The sequence below is a fragment of the Anomaloglossus baeobatrachus genome, chromosome 8, assembly GCF_048569485.1.
Source record: "Anomaloglossus baeobatrachus isolate aAnoBae1 chromosome 8, aAnoBae1.hap1, whole genome shotgun sequence".
Classification (NCBI taxonomy): Eukaryota; Metazoa; Chordata; class Amphibia; order Anura; family Aromobatidae; genus Anomaloglossus; species Anomaloglossus baeobatrachus.
In genome coordinates this window covers 229,114,996-229,139,455 of record NC_134360.1, presented here as the reverse complement: position 1 = coordinate 229,139,455, position 24,460 = coordinate 229,114,996, and the positions used below count along the sequence as shown (strand labels likewise).

The window sequence follows — 24,460 nt, the reverse complement described above, 5'->3', positions numbered from 1 at the left end:
GAGGACGACGCTCTGCAGTCAGGTGGAGACCCCGATGAGGACGACGCTCTGCAGTCAGATGAGCTTCCCTGAGATGGTTTCTGACAGTTTGTGCAGAAATTATTTGGTTTTGCACCGATTGTTGCAACCGCTGTCTAGGTGGCCGGTCTCAGACGATCTTGGAGGGAAAGATGCTGGATGTGGAGGTCCTGGGCTGATGTGGAAGTCCTGGGCTGATGTGGAGGTCCTGGGCTGATGTGGGGTTCCTGGGCTGGTGTGGAGGTTCTGGGCTGGGTGTGGAGGTCCTGGGCTGTTGTGGGGGTCCTGGGCTGGTGTGGAGGTCCTGGGCTGGTGTGGGGGTCCTGGGCTGGTGTGGAGGTCCTGGGCTGGTGTGGAGGTTCTGGGCTGGTGTGGGGGTCCTGGGCTGATGTGGAGGTCCCGGGCTGGTGTGGAGGTCCCGGGCTGGTGTGGAGGTCCCGGGCTGGTGTGGAAGTTCTGGGCTGGTGTGGAGGTCCTGGGCTAGTGTGGAGGTCCTGGGCTGGTGTGGAGGTTCTGGGCTGATGTGGGGGTCGTGGGCTGGTGTGGAGGTCCTGGACTGGAGTGGAGGTTCTGGGCTGGTGTGGAGGTCCTGGGCTGGTGTGGGGGTCTTAGGCTGGTGTGGAGGTCCTGGGCTGGTGTGGGGGTCCTGGGCTGGTGTGGGGGTCCTGGGGTGGTGTGGGAGTCCTGGGCTGGTGTGGAGGTCCTGGGCTTGTGTGGCTACATGTGGTCTGCGGTTGTGAGGCCATTTGGATGTTCTGCCAAATTCTCTGAAATGCCAAACGAACATTCAATTAATGGGCAGCAGCTCTCGAGGACATTCCTGCAGTCATCAGCCAACTGCACGCTCCCTCTAAAGCTGCGACATCTGTGGCGTTGTGCTGTGCTGTGTGTTGCGTATATATTTCCGTTTGGTATATATGGTGGCCTGCAATGATGGGACTTCAGGCTACTTTAATCCTTGGCTGTTCCATCATGGCAGCGGTCTATGTAGACAATCATAACCGAAAGGGGCACCTTTTCCTATGTGCCAATATGGATGCTGCATTACATGCTGAGGGTCAGCCGTTGCATAATTTGGAGTTTTCCAATAATATAAAATTCCTTGCTGTCATCTATTGTATTATTGCTACTTGACATGTGATGCTTTGACGGCTGCTATCCCGGTGACACATGAATCAGCATGAAGTGCTGTAAACCCCGGCATCAGCAGCATTATTGTGATGACTTGTAATCAGCGTCTGTAAAATAGACCTTCCCTTATGAATTGTTTGAGGCTCCAAATACGGCTGATGAAATGAGGCTGCGTTATTACCCCAGGACCTGGGAAACCTGTCCCCTCCCACCATTATGACACCAACTTGGGTATTTAAAAATATGCAACTCTTATTATATGTTCCCTGTGTGGCAGCATTATGCAGGCACTATATAGCAGCACATTATGGGCACAGTGTGGTAATTCTGGTTTGGCTTTGTATGATGTATATGTATTATATAAATTACTGATCCTGGTGTGTCTTACTGCCGAGACCCCCAGTAATTACAAGAACAGGGGTCCCTAATCCCAAGTTTGAATAGAATTATGCTCGAGAATCATCACTCCAGACCCCATATACTGTCACACCACAGCTTTTCCCAGACAAATACATATTACACAGAGGGTGAAATAAGTATTGAACACGTCACCAATATTCGATGCAATTGATATTAATTTCTCACATCACAAAATTTATGGACATCTATGGTTTAATTTATTTGCCTGTTTGGATTGGATGGGTTGTTACCGACATCTGGTGAGAAATTTGCTGATTGTTGGTGATCCCACCGATCACTGAGGTCATGAAATGAGGAAGACATTAAATGGAGCAGCAGTCCCTAAAGAAAAGTAAAAAACATTTCCAGGACCCTGTTAGTTCCTCCTGGAAGCCCAAAATATATTAATTTCTGATCCACATTACCTGTTTAAGCCACTGGAACATGGCTACTGAGAATGGACAGAGAAAGAAATACAAACCTCACCCATTTCTTAAATCTCTACAAACAGTGACCAGTGACCACGTCTGTTCTCCTTGGAAGCCGGCCCAGCATCCTGTGACCTTCCTAGAGCCAACGCTCGGATGCTGCAATCATTGAACGCCTCTGGAGTTTGCAAGTTCCTCGCGAGATCATGACTTATTGAGTGTCTTGTAAATGCTGGAGGTTCCTAAGATGCCGGCATTCAAATCCCAACCCCAGAAAGTTCACAGAATCCTGCTCCGTCTTCCATGGAGTAATGACACGTTCCCTGGGCCAACAAGTCATTTTGCCCTTCTCTAGCATTCACCCCTTTTTCTGCATTCAGTGTTTGTTAGGATGTTGAAACGGGCGAGCATTGTACCTGTGTGTCTGTCCTGTGCACAGGGGTGACAGGAGACATTTCCAGTGGTTTATGTGGGTCCTGTAGATGCAGATAGGTCATTAATGTTTATTTTGGAACAAATTCCCATAGTGCATATACATTATCAAGCTTTCTTCCCGTCCACATTGCTTGTTACATTCATATCCTAAATATTGGATTCCATGCATGTTATACTTTTCTGTTCCATGTTTTCATTGTGCACTTGTGTTATTGTTACATTGTATCTATTATGTATAGTGTTTTATTGTTACATTGTATCTGTTATGTAGTGCATTTTATACTGTATCTCTTTTGTATTGTGTTTTATTGTTAAATTGTATCTTATGTATCGTGTTTTATTCTTCCATTATATCTCTAATGTATCGTGTTTTATTGTTACACTGTATCTCTTTTGTATAGTGTTTTATTGTTACATTATATTGTTACATTGTCTTATGTATCGTGTTTCATTGTTACATTGTATCTCTTTTGTATAGTGTTTTATTGTTACATTATATGTCTTTTTTAGTGTTTTATTGTTACATTATATGTCTTATGTATCGTGTTTTATTGTTACATTGTATCTCTTTTGTATAGGGTTTTATTTTGACATTGTATCTCTTATGTATCATGGTTTATTGTATCGTGTTTTATTGTATCATTGTATCTGTTATGTGGCATGCTTTATTGTTACATTGTATCTATTGTATCTATTTTGTAGCCTGTTTTACTGTTACATTGTATCTCCTATGTATGGTGCTTTATTGTTATATTGTATCCTATGTATGGAGTTTTATTTTTACACTGTATCTCTTTTGTTTCCTTTTTGCCTTCTTGCACCCATCCACTATACATTGTATCTGTTTTGTAGCGTGTTTTCTTGTTACATTGTATTTCCTATGTATGGTGTTTTATTGTTACACTGTATCTCTTGTGTTTTTGGTTTGTTTTTGCCTTCTTGCACCCGTCCACTGTACATTGTATCTGTTTTGTAGCGTGGATTCTTGTTACATTGTATCGCCTATGTATGGTGTTTTATTGTTACATTGTATCTCCTATGTATCGTGCTTTATTGTTATATTGTATCCTATGTATGGTCTTTTATTGTTACACTGTATCTCTTGTGTTTTTGTTTTCTTTTTGCCTTCTTGCACCCGTCCACTGTACATTGTATCTGTTTTGTAGCATGTTTTCTTGTTACATTGTATTTCCTATGTATGGTCTTTTATTGTTACACTGTATCTCTTGTGTTTTTGGTTTCTTTTTGCCTTCTTGCACCTGTCCACTGTACATTGTATCTGTTTTGTAGCGTGGTTTCTTGTTACATTGTATTTCCTATGTATGGTGTTTTATTGTTATACTGTATCTCTTGTGTTTTTGGTTTCTTTTTGCCTTCTTGCACCCGTCCACTGTACATTGTATCTGTTTTGTAGCGTGGTTTCTTGTTACATTGTATCTCCTATGTATGGTGTTTTATTTTTACACTGTATCTCTTGTTTTTGTTTCCTTCTTGCACCTGTCCACTGTACATTGTATCTGTTTTGTAGCGTGGATTCTTGTTACATTGTATCTCCTATGTATGGTGTTTTATTGTTACATTGTATCTCTTTTGTATCGAGTTTTATTTTGACACTGTATCTCTTGTGTTTTTGTTTCCTTTTTGCACCATCCACAGTGACATCACAGCATGGAGGGCCGTCCGCTCTCCTCCTCCAGTGATGATGGTGCTGACAACGCCTTCATCCTCCACCAATGCGCTGTGGCCAGATCCTGCTCATAAGGAGAGGTGATCGCTGAGCCCACTGCCACAGCCAGCAGCATGCAGGACCAGGAGGACAAGCGGTGCCTCACACAGGGCTACTTAGAGGCATTTAAACACTTTGCCACTAAGGCCATCCACACAGGACAGGAGCCTGAGCAATGGACCTCCATGGCCGTGGTGCCCCCCATCTCCCTCTCCACCACCTTCAAGCAGCATAGTCCTGGAGAGCATGCGGTGAGTTTCATGACAATGGTCATTGTTACAGGATTTCCTAAATGAATGTACCCCTTCACATCCAGAGCAAGTTGCACTTAGAAATTTCCAGTCACCGCTGATTTCTGCAAGTTACGACTTGACCCTATAAACTTTCGTCTTCTGTTTCATGATCCCACAACTCATAAAATTGCCTTAAAATCATTTCCTAAAGAGGTTCTGCAGCAGCGGCCTGCTGTGCCGTGCCTTTGTCCCCACACCTCTGTGTACAGCGGAGATTTCCAGCAGGTTCCACAGCTTTTGTTGTCCATGACTTGGGGGGATGCAGATGATGCAATGTTACATGGAAGCTGCTTAGTCACTGGAGATCAGCACTTTCCAGGAACAGCCTTGATGGAGCCGATGTACTTGCAGGGTTTGGGATTTTGTCAGGAGTTTTTATCCCCTCCCAGCTCACAATCCCCTATATATCAGGACATTATAAAGTGTTTATCATAGTTCTTAGTACTGACGGGGTCTCCAGATACATTTATCTCCTGACGTCTCAGAAGAGTATGATGGAGAGGATGACTATGCTGGTTGTCCGGTGAATGAACCCCTCAGTATCCAGAATTTGTGGACAAAGACGCCATTATAGGGGTCTTTTATTCTACATTCATCACATGGAGGGGGACGCAATCAGCGCAGACACCAAAGCTAACGGTAGACCCCCAAATACCCGGCACTCGGCATATGGAGGGTTCTTATGTCACCTCACATTTTTTTGTTACAATGTAGCAAAGTATTACCTGCTTTAAAATACTAAGAGATATTGTAGGAAAACATTAATTGCACTTCGTAAAAAGTGGTAATTCATAAAACTGGCTTACATCTTCCATAGCTGACGAGGAGACAGATCCAAAATATGCAATTACACGTTTTTCGTTTTGTGCAAAAGTCTGGATAAATTCTTTGAAATGTGAACAGACCCCAAGTTCTTATGGACACCGTCACATTGGTGTATGGCATAAATAGCGCGCCTCCAATATCATATATTGACCAAAATTGTGCAGAATACATAAGAAAATGAATTGTGGGGTCTTCCATAGGATTTTGCCTTCTGTAGCGCCCCTGAGCCACTCAGAGCACTACTAGGAACTGCATCCTCACCAGGATGCAGGGCCTACCCCCAAGGACCTGGAACACAAGGGCCAGCAACACCTAAACACACCAAAATCCCAGTTTCCACTCCACACCAGGGGTAATTGGCTAGTCGGACACAAGGGGATGGCCACCAGACCAGGGGACTAGACAGCCTGGTGGGAGGGGACTAAAAGCAGTCGAGAAGAGTCTGTAGTAGTGAGTGAAAGTGGAAAGACGTGCCTAGAGCTAGGTCGTGTAACGGTGACCCGGGGGCACAGGAGAGTGGTTGCCAGGGTAGGTACACCTGAGTACCACTGGGACCAGAGCACGCACGGGGCACAGGGCCCTAGGTCAGGCATTGGTTTCAGACGGCCTGGCAAATACCTGCACAGTAAGGGGACATTCACAGACTTCACTGACCCACAGATCCGGGGGCACCAGCAATAAAGCGAAGATCAAGGTTCGGGACACAGACCAGCCCCATATGGTCCACACTGCCCGCTGCACGGACAAGGAGACTGCCAAAAGGACAGTCAGGCCCCAAACCGCTCCATGCTACGGTGACCCAACCACACTGAGGGTGCCGGGGACAGAGCAACCGAGTCATCCAACTGGCACTGGAAATACATGGACCTGAACCAGCCGTCCGAGGGTCAAGAGTGAGTAGAGACTGTTAACTACAACCCACGGTGTGGTGAAAGTCTCCATCATATGTCTTCCCGGGCTCAGCCCTACCTGCGGAGGGCCTACCACCATAGCTGCCATCACCACCAGCCCTAGAGATAATCAACTCCGCAGCGGCGGTTCCCCCATATTAACTGCAACCCGCAGGTGGCGTCACACCAATGTCTTTATTCTCCCCTGTAAATACTCCCCATTAGAAAAAGCACCCAGGGCACGGGACCGGGCAACGGCCACCAAAGTGACATTCCCCAGTTATACTCTGCCTGGGACCAAGTACCCCATTCCCTGAGCGACACACTTCCATGTAGGGAGTGAATCCAGACGTATGGAGGATGAGGACGCTATCTGCTGCCCCCAGGCTGTCTGTCCGTCCAGAGGATGAGGACGCCATGTGCTGCCCGCAGGCTGTCTGTCCGTCCGGAGGATGAGGACGCCATGTGCTGCCCGCAGGCTGTCTGTCCGTCCGGAGGATGAGGACACCATGTGCCGCCCACTGTCTGTCCGTCCAGAGGATGAGGACACCATGTGCCGCCCACTGTCTGTCCGTCCAGAGGATGAGGACACCATGTGCCGCCCACTGTCTGTCTGTCCAGAGGATGAGGACGCCATGTGCTGGCCGCAGGCTGTCTGTCCATCCAGAGGATGAGGACGCCATGTACCGCCCGCATGCTGTCTGTCCGTCCAGAGGATGAGGACGCCATGTGCTGCCCACAGGCTGTCTGTCCGTCCGGAAGATGACGCCATGTGCCGCCTGCAGGCTGTCTGTCCGTCCAGAGGACGAGGACGCCACGTGCTGGCCGCAGGCTGTCTGTCCGTCCAGAGGATGAGGACGCCATGTGCTGGCCGCAGGCAGTCTGTCCGTCCAGAGGATGAGGACGCCATGTGCTGCCCGCAGGCTGTCTGTCCGTCCAGAGGATGAGGACGACATGTGCCGCCCACTGTCTGTCCGTCCGTTATTAAACATTTACAGTGTGATGCTAAATCCAATGCTATTTCCATCCCGGCCTCATTTCTCACCAATCACTGCGATCGGCCTCGGTGGGTGTTCCGGATAAATAAGCCCTTGAGAAATGCTGCACCCTCGTAAACAGCTGACTATTGGGATAATCTTAACTTGGAAATTTGCCCAAGGCTCCGACAAGTCAAAGTTTAACTTCTATCACTGATGTTGTAAATGTTTTATTACGGGTCGCACCGGTGAAGGTGAAGGTGATCTTTAATGGAGAACACCACCTTCACTGAACGAGGCCCGGTGACCGGACCGTCCCCGCTGCTTGGGATCTTTCCATCCTACTAATATTCGCAGGGAAAACTGCAACCGGCTGCACAAGTATCATTAGATGGTGGCCATACGGAGGTGGGCCAGGATCTCAAGCACATTTTTAGCCGCTTTGACTCCTAAGGGTACTTTACACGCTGCGACATCGCTAGTGATCTCATTAGCGATGTGAAATTCTAGATCGCAAGTGCGATCTTTCGAGATTGGACATGCGTAAAATGACCTACGTGCGATCTCAACAGATCGCACTTGCGATCTAGAATGTCACATCGCTCATGAGATCGCTAGTGATGTCGCAGTGTGTAAAGTACCCTCTAGGGTGGCCATTGTGAGACCATATTTTCTAATCTCAGACCCCCTTTAAGATGGTCCGCACAGTCACTCCATGGGTAAAGTTTTTAATTTTACAACTCATCTTGAGTAACCAGAAATATTGAAATATTATGTGCTGCCTCAAAGGGGGTCTCCCAAAAGTGAGAGGTCACTCTCTGGGACCATAATTCTGGAAAAGCAGTGGTCAGTGATGGAAAAGTTGAGACCTCTGGATTTTTCTTTTCAGATACAACCCCCTTTCCCAGAATGCAGCCTCTGGGGTGATCAGCTAAAAGCCCCCGATCCTGGCACCGCAAGCAAGCGGATATTGCCGTGGTAAATGTAGTATCCTATGGCGGTCGTTCAGGAATATCCACGGCCAGTCCATGGATCTGGCGCCGTCTGCACTTAGTGGCCCGCCATTGTGGCTCTGATCAGCGGACCCCCTGGATCATGTATAGGACCGGATTATCTTCGCCTTAGTAGCCTAAAAATACAGCATTTGTTTCTCTGCATAAAAGCCCCTCATTAAAAAACAAAAAATGACGATGGTAACAAATATTTCTTTGTATTCATATTTTATCTTTTAGGGTTACGACTACAGCCGCAGCGGAAACCCAACGAGAAACTGTCTGGAGAAGGCCGTCGCCGCGCTCGATGGCGCCAAATACTGTAAGACCCTGATACTGGCGGCTCAATGGTCTTTCTAGTTTTAATCCCTTCCTTTATTTTCTAGTCTTCTTGTAAGAATAAGAAAACAAAACAAACCTTACCGACCCCTGGGTCTTCCTACTGGTCTCCATTGAAGAGTGGGGGGGCGCTGCAATAAATTACTGGGCTCAGCCGTCTCCTGCCGCCGCCATTTCTGCACAAACACGAAAGCTTAGTCAGGGGACACAACGGGCACTGATGACGCTCGATCTGTCCCCATCAAGCACCGTAATCGGCAGCACATCTTCCTGTTTACACCGTACAATGTGCTGCCGAGAGATGAGCACTGAATATTGCAGACCGGACATGTCCACAAATTATAGACGTGGTTGGCTCCGTGTGGCCACCTGCTATTTGTACATGCTGGAATATTCTTTTTTTTTTTTTCCTCCTTTTTATACATGGACCTGTAGTTTGAAAGGAAAAAAATCTGTGTGCACATAGGCGAATATTGGTGCATACTGTACACGGACCAATACATTTGTGTGAACAATTACATATATATCTTTTCTTTTTTTTTTTTCTTCTGGCACAAACTGTCCGTTGGATGATTGCCGAAGGCTAATAATTGGGAACTAATACTAATTCACTAGCCCTCTAAATACAATGTAACACCAGTGATTGTCTTGCCACGGCTGCCTTTTTAAAGGGAATCTGTCACCACCAGGTTTTTGCTCCCCCATCAGCATAATGTAGAGACAGAGACCCTGATTCCAGCGATGTGTCACTTACTGAGCTGTTTGCTGTCATTTTGATAAAAACATTGTTTTCTCTGCTGCAGATCTAGCAGTTATAAAGAGCTCATGAATATGCTGGACTACCTGCAGCACGCCAAGTAGTCATGTAATGATTTCATTAAAACTACACTAAGCAGCCCAGTATGGGACACATCACTGGAATCAGGGTCTCTGCCCCTAGGTTATGCTGCACTCAGATTAGGGGGCAAAACCTGGTGATAGATTCCCTTTAATAGCCCCTCACTTATGGCCACACAGGGGCTTTATTTGCCACCAATGAGGCCCTTTTCCTTGATTTCCCTGGTAAGCGGTGATGCAGCCGGCCAGCGCCTGTCCTGCACGTTGCAGCCTCCGCAGCTTTTTCTGGTTCCCCGTACACCTCGGCTTAAAGACCAATTGCTTCGGAGGTTTTCCAGTTGAATGAGTGATTTCCTTTTATCAGAGAAGCATCCATAATACTATGTGACTGTCTGCAGACGGCGCGGCATATTATCATCTTGACATGGAGCACCAGTAATATAAATCTGCACCACATCACATAAAAATACAATCAGTGGCATTAGAGGATCACCGTGATTGGCTGCAGCGGTCAATAATCCCTTTGTCAGGATGTCAAGAACTACACATTAGCGGGGAGTCCATGACTGTTGCTGCTTTTATTTTGCATTTTAATTCTTATTTTTTAGGCAATTTCTTTAATTTTGCAACAATTGGGGGCGTAAATGTTTTCCTTTCTGTCTTTTTGCGGTGTCGTCCTCGTTTCCCTACATCTGATGTAATGTTTTTTTTTCTGTCCAGGTTTGGCCTATGCGTCCGGTTTGGCAGCGACGCTGAACATCGCTCACCTTCTGAAAGCCGGAGACAAGATCATCTGCACCAGCGACGTGTACGGAGGTAACGGCCGAGAACAAGAAAACACGATAATGGGATGGTGAAAGGGAATAAAGAACCAGAAATATAAAGACAACCTGTCAATGTCTGCTAGAGTCAGCCCATATGGTGTCTTTAGTGAAATCTTCATAGACGTTTACTCCTTTTAAATAGGAATTGTCCTTTCATCAATTACATAAATCAATAGTACAGGTGAAGATAAGAAAGTAATAAATCTTCTTTCTCCACTTATGAGCCACTTTCCCCTCCTCTCTGACTCCTGAACAGATAAGATTCTCAGCAGTTTCTTGATCCTTTTCTCCTTGGAGCCAATTTTTGAGCTTCATTTTTTTTCTTCCAAAAACATCAGGGCTTGTAGTTGTAGTTTTTAATGACGCCATTAACTTTACCGTATAATGTGGTGAAAAACAGGGGAAAAAACCTCCATGTGCGGTAAAATAATAATAAAAACAAAAAGCAAGTCCGCCATTTTATTTTTTTTAACTAAGATATATCATATTCCCGCTATGGCCTTTAGGAAGCCACTTTTCTTTTTCACGCCACCATACACATGCATGCTAAACTGGCCGAGTGTGCATGTTTTCTCAATGGAGAAAGGAGAATAAGCAGCTTCCGAATCTCTGTCAGCGACTTTGCTCCTGACCGATCAGAGGATCAGGCATGTTTAATGACAACATGCCCCATCCTTCTTTCCCTTATTGGGTCTCCTATATACATAAAATGCTGGGTAAATCGCTGTGGTCTGTGCCTGTGTTTGGGGACAGAGAATTGATTAATGTCGTCAGTCATTCCCGTAATCGGATCAGTCACTCTATAATTTGCGTTTCGTGGCAGGAACAAACCGATATTTTCAGAGAATCGCGGTAGAAATGGGCTTGAAGGTGTCCCTGGTTGACTGCTCGGATCTGAAATGTTTGGAAGCTGCCATCACCCCAGATACCAAGGTAAGAGACGTCGTGACTCCGGGTCGCTCCGGCTAGTGGCCGCTTCGGCTATTATCTATGTCTTTGGGTGGGAATGAAGGATCGGTCACAGGTGGATTTTTTCACTGGGAACTTGTTGCCCCCTGTGAGTCCAATTACTGGTCTCGCCGATAGGCAGGTCAACCAATTATTTATTGTAAAAACCATTTAAAAGGAATGTAGCAATCCAAAACCATTTAGTGATTGGTTGCAGCGGTTACATATGATGCAGACATGATGTCACCGCTGCAGCCAGTCACTGAGATCAGAGCAGCAGAAGGAGCTGGCATTGCGCCCGAGACGTCATATTACAGCTGACCTAATGGACGCAGCACATAGGGGAAGGGATTCTAGAAAGCTAAACTCCTAAAAGAGTTTACCCAATAGCGTATTTTCTGTTGTCCACCAGCTCGTCTGGATTGAAACCCCAACGAACCCGACCCTAACAGTGATCGATATCCAAGGCTGCGCGGACATCATCCACAAGCACAAGGACACCATCCTGGCCGTCGATAACACCTTCATGTCCGCCTATTTCCAGGTGAGTGCCACAAAGTAATATCCCGGACACGTAAAGTGGATACAATTACATTCTAAAGGGGCGGAGACAGAATCATTTGTAGCAAATCTATAGAATGCCAGAGGTGATGAGCGGCGTAGGACAAATGTGCTAAATCTGGGCTGCACCTCAAAATCGGCACTAAATTTCCAAGTTTCCACTCCCCCATGTTTACAAATACCTAAGAAGACTCCGCATTGTGCTACAAAGCTAAAGTTTATAAAAAGTTTAAAAGAATCTTAGTATTTATAAATCTTCCCATAAATTTATCTGTTTTGGGCTATGTGCACATGGAGTCTTTTTGCTGAGTTTTTGGAAAGTTTCTGCTCCAAAAACTCCTTTAAAAAAACGTATATGTGCGCACAACCTAATGTGGTTTATATTGGATAACAAATATTGCAAATGACAGTTCTTATAACGTTTTGTTTTTCCCTCTTTTTTCAGCGGCCATTGGCTCTCGGAGCGGATATCTGTATGTACTCCGCAACCAAATATATGAACGGTGAGTAAATCTGCCATACTATGAAATATAGGAATATCGTCTTTATCCACCAGGGGGCAGTGTGTGTGTTTACGGTAATCAATGTGGTCAGTTAGGGACTTGATAAACGAGTCCGTTTTCCAAAACTGCACAGAATATGTAGAAAAAGAAAATGTATATATACATATTATATATACAGCTAATTATGTGTGTGTGTGTGTGTGTGTGTGTGTGTATATATACACACACATTATATGTATATATATACACACACATATATATATATATATATATATATATATAAAATAATATAAAATTGGCGTGAATAACTTTTTTAACTTTTGGTGTTTCAGGCCACAGTGATGTTGTGATGGGATTGGTTTCTGTGAACTGCGACAAATTGTACGAAAGGTTAAAGTTTCTTCAGAACGGTGAGTGAAGACTTAGTGAGGGGTTTCTATTACCGGGATTATTGATTTGATTGGAAACTTTTTCCTGTTCTGATAATTCTTTGATGAAGCTCACATTGTCCGCCACTAGGGGAGCTAGAGATGAGAAGAATTTGGAATAATAACATAAAGCAGCCAGACTGGCTTGCAAAGTCTCCTTAAGGAGAATAGTGTTCCCCCGTGGTCCCCACATAGCTTTCTCATGAGCCAGATCAGACACCCCCATACTTTGCACTGACGAGGGGCAAGCACCCCGAAACACCGTGTCTGCAAATTGGGATTCTGATCTGGCTTATATATCCTGAGTCATATTGCAAAGGATTGTCGAAAATCCACTTGTGACTTTTAGGATCGCTACTTCCAATAGGTGGCGCTGTGCTAGAGTTTGTCTCCTTTACTGGAGAGACAATTTGAGTAACATAAAGTTGGCAGCTGAAACCCAAAAAATGAGCAAAATATATATATATATATATATATATATATATATATATATATATATATATAATCTCATGGACGCCAAATGATGGCACACAGAAGCGCTGTAAAGCCAAAAGTTCACATTGGGGCTGATTGATTATTGTCCTGCACCTTTTTTCTACAGTGCAAATCTTCTAATAGTGACTTTTATTTAGTTGCGACTTATTCACAACTTAATTTCTGCCCTTTTTTTGCGCAGTTGATGTGGAACGTGCAGTATTTTAATGTTTATTGAAAGTATTGTGGGGATTTTTACTCTAAGTTGCATAAATAAAAGAGAGATCCCCTTTGCATTTACGCCGGTTAATCAAACATTGTGCAGTCATTTTGATTAATTTGGCACAAAAAGGCAAAACAAAAGAAGAATGAATCCGGGGCCTTGCTACAAACTTACAAACTTTTAGTTCTTTGCTAGTTGGAAACAGTCAGCAAGCTGCTTTTGATGGATCTCCTTCTTTTTATTGTGCCAGGAGGACTTCTCCACCGTCTAGATTTCAGTAATGAACGGGGTCTCCAGGCTTTCCATGATATTGTTGATATTCTTGTATCTTGCAGCTCTGGGCGCCATTCCTTCCCCGTTTGATTGCTATCTGTGTAACCGCGGACTGAAGACTCTGCCCCTCCGGATGAAGCAGCATTTCCACAACGCCCTGGCTGCGGCCATGTTTCTGGAGAAAGACCCTCGCGTGGATAAAGTCTTGTTTCCCGGTAAAGCTCTGTCTCTGGTGTTCTGCTATCTCCAGGGCTCCATAAGGGTCTAACAAAGAAGCTGCTTATAGGAGGCACTATACACAAAGCTACCTGTAGGGGGCGCTATTCACACAATGCTACCTATAGAGGGTACTATACACACAGCCGATACTTTTTCCCAGAGATCATTGGATGCAGATCTGAGTAATGACTTGAGTTTAGTTGCAAAGTTCTACAGCCCCTAAACCCAGCACAGACCCTGCACGGTGGGACCCTGAGGCCCTAAATGTACATATTACACAGGTGTCACACCCTTGTACTCCTCCTATGGGGACTACATTCCAACTATGGCTCCTGTTGGATATTGGGATAGCACGTGGGCAGAAGCCAGGGGCAAGACTGACCCTAGATAAGATCTGGTGAGGAGAGCAAGGAGGCCATGAGCTTTCCAGGTTGGGGAAGGTTTGCAATTATAGGGCCCTTCTCCTGCGTTGAGGACTTGGTGAAGACTGTACTCTTTAGTGACTGGTTTTCAGGGTCTCGTTCTCTTTTTTTTTTTTTCCTTCTTTTCCTTTTCTCTTTCATTCTCTTTTTTTCTTTCCCTCTCTCTCCTTTCTTTTTCCCTCTCCTCTCTCCCTCTTTCCTTTTCCCTCTCTTTTTTTCCCTCTTTCTTTTTTCTTTCTCTTTCCCTCTTTCTCTTTCCCACTTTCTTTCCTTCCCTCTCTTTCCTTCTTTCTTTCTATCCCTCTCTTTCCCTATTTCTTTTTCTCTTTCCCTATCCTATTTCTTTCTCTCTTTTTCCTTCCCTCTCTTTCCCTCTTTCTTTCCTTCCCTCCCTTTTTTTCTTTCTTTCCCTCTGTTCATCCCTCTTTCCCTATTTCTTTTTAGGTCTCTCTTTCCCTCTTTCTTTTTTCTTTCTCTTTCCCTCTCTTTCTCTTTCCCACTTTCTTTCCTTCCCTCTCTTTCCTTCTTTCTTTCCCTCTTCCTATCCCTCTCTTTCCCTATTTCTTTTTCTCTTTCCCTATTTCTTTTTCTCTTTCCCTATTTCTTTTTCTCTTTTTCTTTCCCTCTTTCTTTCCCTCTCTTTCTCTTTCCCTCTTTCTTTCCTTCCCTCCCTTTTTTTCTTTCTTTCCCTCTTTTCATCCCTCTTTCCCTATTTCTTTTTAGGTCTTTCTTTCCCTCTCTTTCTTTCCCTCTCTTTCTATCCTAAACTTTCTGTCCCTCACTTTCTATCCCTCACTTTCTCTCCCTCTTTCTATCCCTATTTTTTTTCTCTTTCCCTCTCTTTCTATCCCTCTCTCTTTCCCTCTTTCTATCCCTCACTTTCTTTCTCTCTCCTCAGGCCTCTAATGTGATCTTTTTATTTCAGGGCTTCGCTCTCACCCGCAGTACGAGCTCACGAAGCGTCAGAGCACCGGTGTGTCGGGGATGGTCACGTTCTACATTAAGGGCGGCCTGGAACATGCCAAGATCTTCCTGAGGAGCATAAAGGTAAATGTGTCTGCTGAGGTTCTAACACAAGGCCTCCTTATAGGAAACTTAAGGCCCCCGAGATGCAGATTTTCATATTTATTTCTTTTTTCTGCCATCATATCAATATAAGGGTGTGTTGTTGTTTTTTTTGCTTTTTTTTTTTTTTTTTAGTTTTTGACTCCATTCATTTTATCATTTAATGTACTGGAAAATGGGAAGAAATTCCACTTGGGGAAAAATAATGTTAACACAAAACCCCAAAAACGATGATGGATTTGTTGAGGTTTTTTCCCTTTTCTCTCGTTCTTCACTCTGCAGTAATGTGACCCAGGAATTCGTTCTCTTTCTGCTCCGCTCTGTTATGGTGATTTTGAATTTTTTTTTTAACTTATTTTTTATTTTAAGTAGCAAAAAAATATTTTTTAGGCTACTGAAGCCAAAGTGTTGCATGTGTTTTTGTTGTTTTTTTTGTTTTTTTTTATTATTATTATTTCCACATGTAAAACCCCTCTCACCTCTGATCCCCGCAGTTGCTGGCTCTTGCAGAAAGTCTTGGTGGATATGAAAGTCTGGCCGAGCATCCGTAAGTATTCCTAAGGCTGGAAACACATCTATGCGAGTAAAATCGGTCCGACTGGGCTGAAAAAAACTCGGCTGATTTTAGTTCACGTTAGGTCCGAGTGCAACGCAAGTGCGATGCTTTTTCTGAATAAATTAATGATTTTACTAGCGTGTGTAATGCGTGTGTAATGCGTATTTTTTACTATGTCATCTGCCATTCAGCTCTGCTAGATGGCCGCTGACAGCAGACACAGACAGCCATGTAGCAGAGCTCAATGGCAGATGACAGCAGACACAGACAGAGCCGCACAATCAGAATGAACTCGGGTGAACTTAACCCGACTTCATTGTCATGCTGCGGCTCTGTCTGTGCCGCGTCCTGATTAGCGGTCACCAGTGAAGGGCTCACCGGTGACCACTAATCCCCCGAGTGACTGAAGTTAGCAGCCCTCTCTCATACTCACCAATCACCGGCGCGGCGCTGCGCGGTGTTCACACTGCTCCGGCGGCTTTTACTATTTTGAAAAAGCCGGCCGCTCATTAAACAATCTCGTATTCCCAGCTTTCCCCGCCCACCGGTGCCTATGATTGGTTGCAGTGAGACACGCCCCCACGCTGAGTGACAGGTGTCTCACTGCACCCAATCACAGCAGCCGGTGGGCGTGTCTATACTGTGCAGTGAAATAAATAATTAAAAAAACCGGCATGCGGTCCCCCCAATTTTAATACCAGACAGATAAAGCCATACGGCTGAAGGCTGGTATTCTCAGGATGGGGAGCTCCACGTTATGGGGAGCCCCCAAGCCTAACAATATCAGTCAGCCGCCGCCCAGAATTGCCACATACATTAGATGCGACAGTTCTGGAACTGTACCCGGCTCTTCCTGATTTGCCCTGGTGCGTTGGCAAATCGGGGTAATAAGGAGTTAATGGCAGCCCATAGCTGCCACTAAATCCTAGATTAATCATGTCAGGCGTCTCCCCGAGATGCCTTCCATGATTAATCTATAAGTGACAGTAAATAAACACACACACCCGAACATTCCTTTATTAGAAATAAAAAACACAAACATATACCCTCGTTCACCACTTTAATAAGCCCGAAAAAGCCCTGTCAGTTCCACGCAGCAACTGAAGACAGCCGCGCGATCAGCTGAGCTGTCACTGAGGTTACCTGCGGCCACCGCTGGATCCAGTGACAGCGGGTAACTTCAGTGACAGCTCAGCTGATCGTGCTATTCCCTTCATTAGCTGCGTGGAGCTGACAGGAGCGGCGGTGTATTCTGCAGCTCCGGTCACCTTCATGCAGCAGAGCTGGAAGCGACACTGGACCATCCTGGATTACATCGGACATGGAGGGATTTTTGGGGCTTATTAAATTGGTGAACCAGGGAATTTGTTAGTGTTTTTTATTTCTAATAAATGATTTTTTCAGTTGTGTGTGTTTATTTACTGTAATTTACAGATTAATCATGGAAGGTATCTCGGGGAGACGCCTGACATGATTAATCTAGGATTTAGTTGCAGCTATGGGCTGCCATTAACTCCTTATTACCCCGATTTGCCAACGCACCAGGACAAATCGGGAAGAGCCGGGTACAGTCCCAGAACTGTCGCATCTAATGTATGCGGCAATTCTGGGCGGCTGCTGACTGATATTGTTAGGCTGGGGGGGCTCCCCATAACGTGGAGCTCCCCATTCTGAGAATACCAGCCTTCAGCCGTATGGCTTTATCTGGCTGGTATCAAAATTGGGGGGACCGCACGCCGTTTTTTTTAATTATTTAATTATTTATTTCACTGCACAGTATAGACACGCCCACCGGCTGCTGTGATTGGGTGCAGTGAGACACCTGTCACTCAGCGTGGGGGTGTGTCTCACTGCAACCAATCATAGGCGCCGAAAAGCAGGAAAGCAGGGAATACGAGATTGTTTAATGAGCGGCCGGCTTTTTCAAAATAATAAAAGCCGCCGGAGCAGTGTGAATGCCGTGCAGCGCCGCGCCGGGAATCGGGGATCGGTGAGTATGAGAGAGGAGGGGAAAATGACCGACAGACTGTGAGAGAGGGACAGAGATAGTGACGGACCGACAGAGAGAGAATAGAGACCGAGAGGGAGAGACCGACTGACAGGGAATAGTGATTGACAGACATTGGGAGACATCGCTCGTTTCCAGTGTTTTAGGAAACATGCGAGAAATGTATTTAGAAAATCGGATGTCACTAGGATGGTGTGAATGCCGTCCCGTGACATCCGATTATTTACACGCTCCCATAGACTTGCATTGGAGAAACTCGCAGTAGAAACTCGCAAAAAAGCAGCATGCTGCGATTTTTTTCTCAATCCAATTCGGACTGAGAAAAAAAATCGCAAATGCGAGCTGAATCATTCACTAACATGTGTCCGATTCCAATGCGAGATTTTCTCCATCGCTCTACTGCGAGAAACTCGCAAGTGAGAAGCCGGCCTAACAGCAACTCTCTAGGGCCGGGATCGTCATCCGGGGGCATTCATCGCTCCGTCCTCAGAATGTCTTTGCAGCAGCTGACGAGCCCCTGATTGACAGCTCACAGGATTTTTCTACCTTTTGGGGACAAGTTCTTTGTTTTTCCACTTAAATGCAATATTTTGCTCTTCAGACTCTTTATTTCCAGCACATTCATCTTTTCATGGAGTCTGTCGTTATAAATCAGCTTTGAAGAGCTAAAAAAAAAGACAGATAAACTTTACAAACTCTCCAGTCAGATCACAGGAGCAAACTCACTGATGGATTCTCAGTTAGCTCACAATACACAATACATCACAGAGACTCTGGAAGACAAACAATGTAACATTTTTAATGAAACCCAATTGAAAAAAATAATTTTTAACCCAAAATACAGACATTTAACTAAGAATACATTGTCCCCAAAGGCGGAGAAATCCTTTAATGCTCTATGGCCACCTTACAACTAGGCCATCACTTATCATGTGCTATTTCTAACACCAGTGTCCTCCTATATATTAGAGGGGTCTCTGTGCCCCACAGATACTAGCGTTGAGATGTGACTGTTATCTTTACACCCTTTGGATCAGTGTAAACAAGCGAAGCCCTCAGATTTTTACAATATCCATCATTTATGCTTCTGGTCTCTTGGATCTAACACTAAATTACCTCCTTTAGTCAATGAGTCCCCCGGGGTTCACAGAAAACATCGCCCCTGATCTCTCCTTTTTCTACAAGTGAATTCTAGGGGTTGAATATTTTTGCAGGGGTTTTTTCTTCGCCTCTGTCTTCTGCCTGATCTGATTTTGAACATATAGCTATACGGAGGTGTACCGCCCCGCTCTCAGCAGCCGAGCCGCTCGGATCCGGTCCTTCTGTGGGTGGCTCGAGGGTCTCCGGACCCAGGGGGTCTCGCGGTCACTTCAATCAAAAAGGGGATTATGGTGATGGATGTAGGACTTATATGTACGGGCTGAGCCGTATTAAGTTCGTGACGCCACCCACGGTGTGTGGTGAAGTTGGACACCACCGCTGCAGTTACGGGGGCACCCGGGGGAGATGTTGTGCAGCAAGTTGTTAACCCCTCCGAGCGCAGGGATGGTGGCCCCGGGACCCGTTGGGTTTTGGTGCAGGTAGATGGGTGACCGCAGGGTGCTGGTGTACTCACTATTGAAGGAAACACACGAGTCTCTGGTAAACCAAGGTGATGGTGGTCGGTGCCTGCAGCCGGCTGCGTTCTGGTTCCCCCACCCGGCTGGTGGTCTCTGTCTTTCTCCTGCACCTTTGTAGAATAGTGGACTGCCTGTGCTTGCAACTTCAGGAGTCCGCTCCCGGCTGGATGTGGCCTAAGGAGCCCTTGCCCGCAGACGCTGGCCCGTGGGATCTCTGAGCCTTGGCGGTGGTCTTTTATCCCTCTCGGTGGGCTGTTGTCTTCTAATAGGGACTTTGGGTGGGACAGGACCTCTAGTCCTGGCCTCAATCGGTTAATTAACCAGTTCCAGTAGCTTCTGGACCTAGCTTCAGGGTCCAAGTACCCCCCTGTGTGCTCCGGTTTCCGAGTCGGTTCCCCGGGTCGGTACCGGCGGGCTACAACCCTGTCCCGGTCCACCTCGGTTCCATCGAGCCGTCTTCCCGGCTCCTGCAGACGGAGACTGCCGCCTGCCTCCTAGCCAGTGACACCAGGGCGCCTTTCAATTTGGGGTAATCGCCTTTGCTGGAGCTGCACACAGCCCCAGCCCACATTCCTCTCCAACTTGAACTCTAACACTTGTCTCCTTGTTTTCCCGCCCCGGGCTATCTAGACTCCTTGGTGGGCGTCTTCCAACCGCCTGGTTCCGCCCCCTGGTGTGTCTGTCTAGCCCTGAGGGGGGTGACTAGGGTTTAAAAGGTTGGCTGATGTCACCTGTGAGGGAAAGGTGTTAAGCAGGGACCTATTTGTGACTACCTGGCCCGGCCAGGGCGTCACAGTAGGATGTCAAGACACCAGCGTGGTGCCCTGCCTATACATCTATGATCCCTGGTGGTCCCACTGATCTCAAGAACATGGGATCCTATAGCTAGTAAATGGAGCACAAGCCGCACATGTTCGCTGCTGCTTTATTCACACTGGGGTCTTCAGGACCCCCCCAAGTGAAGTGACATCTGGTCTCAGTTCTTCTATCTTTTTAATAAAAAAAAAATACACAAAAGCCGTTTGCTGCCTTTTTATATTCAGCTTTTTTTGCAGAATCTTGTGGAGTTTCTAGTGGCTTTTTATTTTTCTTCCTCCCGTTTTCTCGGCTTTGCGGATCCCTGCGCCGGAAGTTTAGGACTTTGGCTCCTGATGCCCCGTCAGCAGATCCTGAAGTTCAGGGAGCGGAGGGACAGATGGGCTTGTAAGCGGCTCGTCTCTTCCCACTTTATGGCCCATGTAATTCTCGTGTCTCCTCCTGTGTAGTGCCATCATGACCCACGCCTCGGTGCCAGAGAAGGAACGAGCTGCCCTGAACATCAGCGACACACTCATTCGCCTCTCCATAGGGTTAGAGGACGCAGAGGACATAATACAGGACCTAGACCAAGCGCTGCAGGCTGCGGTGAGTAATGCTGAACTCCACCTACCCCAAATCCGAAAATGTCACTGCTTAATAAAGAGCGGGGTAAGATCTACAGCAATCCAAGGATTTTCCCAAATGAAAACCATCCCAATCATTGCAATAATGATCAGTGATCAGGAGCACTACCATGCTCGGGTGCTCGATACTTGTAACTAGTGATGAGCGGGCACTACCATGCTCGTGTGCACTGTACTCGTAACTAGTGATGAGCGGGCACTACCATGCTCGGGTGCTCAGTACTCGTAACTAGTGATGAGCGGGCACTACCATGCTCGGGTGCACTGTACTCGTAACTAGTGGTGAGCGGGCACTACTATGCTCGGGTGCTCTGTACTCGTAACTAGTGATGAGCGGGCACTACCATGCTCGGGTGCTCTGTACTCGTAACTAGTAATGAGTGGGCACTACCATGCTCGGGTGCTCTGTACTCGTAACTAGTGATGAGCGGGCACTACCATGCTGGGGTGCTCAGTACTTGTAACTAGTGATGAGCGGGCACTACCATGCTCGGGTGCTCAGTACTCGTAACTAGTGATGAGCAGGCACTACCATGCTCGGGTGCTCTGTACTCGTAACTAGTGATGAGTGAGCACTACCATGCTGGGGTGCTGAGTACTCATAAATAACAATAGGACGGGCTCGACTTGTGTACCAAATATAATGGAAGTCAATGAAGATCTTCCGGAAAAATGCTTGAGTTCGCTATTGACTTTCATTACACTCAGTTACATGCGTCACACCTGTCCGAGCATCCGACTGCTCATTACAAGTACTGAGCACCCGAGCATGGTTGTGCCCGCTCATCACTAGTTACGAGTACAGAGCACCCGAGCATGGTAGTGCCCGCTCATCACTAGTTACGAATACTGAGCACCCGAGCATGGTTGTGCCCGCTCATTACTAGTTACGAGTACTGAGCACCCGAGCATGGTAGTGCCCGCTCATCACTAGTTACGAGTACAGAGCACCTGAGCATGGTAGTGCTTACTCATCACTAGTTACGAATACTGAGCACCCGAGCATGGTTGTGCCCGCTCATTACTAGTTACGAGTACAGAGCACCTGAGCATGGTAGTGCCCGCTCATCACTAGTTACGTGTACCGAGCAGGGTAGTGCCCGCTCATCACTCGTTATGAGTATTGAGCACCCGAGCATGGTAGTGCCCGCTCATCACTCGTTATGAGTATTGAGCACCTGAGCATGGTAGTGCCCGCTCATCACTCGTTATGAGTATTGAGCACCTGAGCATGGTAGTGCCCGCTCATCACTCGTTATGAGTATTGAGCACCCGAGCATGGTAGTGCCCGCTCATCACTCGTTATGAGTATTGAGCACCTGAGCATGGTAGTGCCCGCTCATCACTCATTATGAGTATTGAGCATGGTAGCCACATCGTGGGGACTTGTGCTGCGATCGTGTGTATATACAGCATTGTGGTATATAGGTGTCTCGGCTGTCCGCACTGTTATAAGTGATGCTCCTTGTAGTGTGGAGGGGTCTGATCCAGTAACACACTTTCTCTCCTCTCTTGCAGCACCCGGATCTCACAAACCCGACCAAGGTGCAGGATTTGTTGCAGCATCTGAAGTCCAACTGTTAAATATTAATTCGTTAATCATTCCAGAGCCGAATCCCCCAATAATAAATTCTGACATAGAAGTAAAATCTGTGAAAACTCCAACCAGGCACACAGCACTTTGTAATGATTATACACTGTATTCATGCCATGATAAATAGCCGACATTTAATGTCACAGGAGTAAATTATTATCCCATAAATTCATGCACAGATGCAATCTACATAGAAAGCAGAGTCACTGAGTACAAATCCTTGTAATGTATCAGTACAGGATCAGTAATGTATGTACACAGTGACTTCACCAGCAGAATAGTGAGTGCAGCTCTGGAGTATAATACAGGAGGTAACTCAGGATTAGTAATGTAATGTATGTACACAGTGACTTCACCAGCAGAATAGTGAGTGCAGCTCTGGAGTATAATACAGAATGTAACTTAGGATCAGTAATGTAATGTATGTACACAGTGACTGCACCAGCAGAATAGTGAGTGCAGCTCTGGAGTATAATACAGTTATAATGTAACTTAGGATCAGTAATGTAATGTATGTACACAGTAACTTCACCAGCAGAATATTGAGTGCAGCTCTGGAGTATAATACAGGAGGTAACTCAGGATCAGTAATGTAATTTATGTACGCAGTGACTCCACCAGCAGAATAGTGAGTGCAGCTCTGGAGTATAATACAGGATGTAACTTAGGATCAGTACAGGATAAGTAATGTAATGTATGTACACAGTGACTGCACCAGCAGAATAGTGAGTACAGCTCTGGAGTATAATACAGGAGGTAACTCAGGATCACTACAGGATCAGTAATGTATGTATACAGTGACTGCACCAGCAGAATAGTGAGTGCAGCTCTGGAGTATAATACAGGATATAACTCAGGAGCAGTAATGTAATGTATGTACACAGTGACTTCACCAGCAGAATAGTGAGTGCAGCTCTGGAGTATAATACATTATATAATTCATAATAGTTCAGTATTTAAACAGTGACTCCACTTTTTACGTAGGTTACACGGTAAATGACACAATGATATGACGCTTGCCGCTGGGGTCTGGGTCTCATTTTGGATATTTGATTATTAGATATTTTCTTGCATCTCATCATCCCATAAAGTGCTGCTTAGGACACGGGTCTGATTTCCCGGAGAATGTAGTAAACGCTCGTCTCCTGGCTGAATCCAATGCGTCCGTGCACCGGATCGTCCATATGTCCTAGCTCCAATAAATCTCACTGTTTTTACATTTGCTGTTTGCTTTCGTTTTATTGCAGAAGTCGCAGCTTTTTGCATGAACTTCAGACGAAATCATCTTCATCTTTTCAGGTTTTTGTGTGGCACAATTGCCTGGTAACGTAGCAATGCAGACGTGGTGGGGGGAAGTGCGGATGTATCAGTAGAGGAGGTTATACAGGATTTCTTTCCTCTCTATGTACTGTAATGGAGCTGAGCTGCAGTACCACAAATAACCAGCAGAGCTGGGTGGCGCTGTTCCTGGAAAAAGGGGGTGAGGGCGCACAGATACCCTGCGGCGCTCCTTATACGTGGGTATTTCATGACATGTATGGCGACACGTGCCCAGCCTGACAATGACCGTCTGCTCCATGGACAGCATTGATTTCCATTCCGTATCCGCATACGTCGTGTAACAACTGGGGTTAATGGATATTAATGATGATGATAAATGTACACGCTACATAGAAAGCGAAGTAATGGGGTCGGGAGTGGGATCACAGGGCAGGACGCATCCATTTCCACTGCCCCGGAGAGGAGATTGCGGTGCAGTCACCCATAGAGAACACTATTGCTCCGTTCACACAAATTGGAGACGCTGTCGCAGCTTCGCCATTGCGCTAATCAGTAATATCTGGCAAAATGATGAACACATCGGGAATCGAAAGGACAGGATTATAAGTCAGTAGGGTTTATCCGGTGCCACCGCCTTGCTGCAAATCCAACAGAATGTGATAGACAGTAATGTAACCACCGCCGAACACAATAGGCAACGGCATAGATAACAATTCCATAAATTATAACC

At 46.0% G+C, this 24,460-nt stretch overlaps 1 protein-coding gene across 1 annotated transcript; it reads left to right on the top strand.

Annotated features, from left to right (window-relative positions):
* The first annotated feature begins 4,157 nt into the window (after window positions 1–4,157).
* Window positions 4,158–23,671, top strand: CTH (cystathionine gamma-lyase). Its single transcript, XM_075320314.1, has 12 exons — window positions 4,158–4,388; window positions 8,355–8,436; window positions 10,011–10,106; window positions 10,938–11,047; window positions 11,475–11,606; window positions 12,069–12,126; window positions 12,459–12,536; window positions 13,587–13,739; window positions 15,091–15,212; window positions 15,725–15,777; window positions 20,679–20,817; window positions 22,374–23,671. The coding sequence occupies exons 1-12, from the start codon at window positions 4,212–4,214 to the stop codon at window positions 22,437–22,439; spliced, it is 1,266 nt and encodes a 421-aa protein (XP_075176429.1). The 5' UTR covers window positions 4,158–4,211; the 3' UTR covers window positions 22,440–23,671.
* The last annotated feature ends 789 nt before the right edge of the window (window positions 23,672–24,460 follow it).

Excerpts from the sequence above, each read along its gene's own strand:
- CTH (XM_075320314.1), top strand. The coding sequence starts at position 4,212 with ATGCAGGACCAGGAGGACAAGCGGTGCCTCACACAGGGCTACTTAGAG. Across the intron at positions 12,127-12,458 it reads CGCAACCAAATATATGAACG|GCCACAGTGATGTTGTGATG; the intron begins GTGAGTAAATCT and ends TTGGTGTTTCAG. Across the intron at positions 15,778-20,678 it reads GAAAGTCTGGCCGAGCATCC|TGCCATCATGACCCACGCCT; the intron begins GTAAGTATTCCT and ends CCTCCTGTGTAG.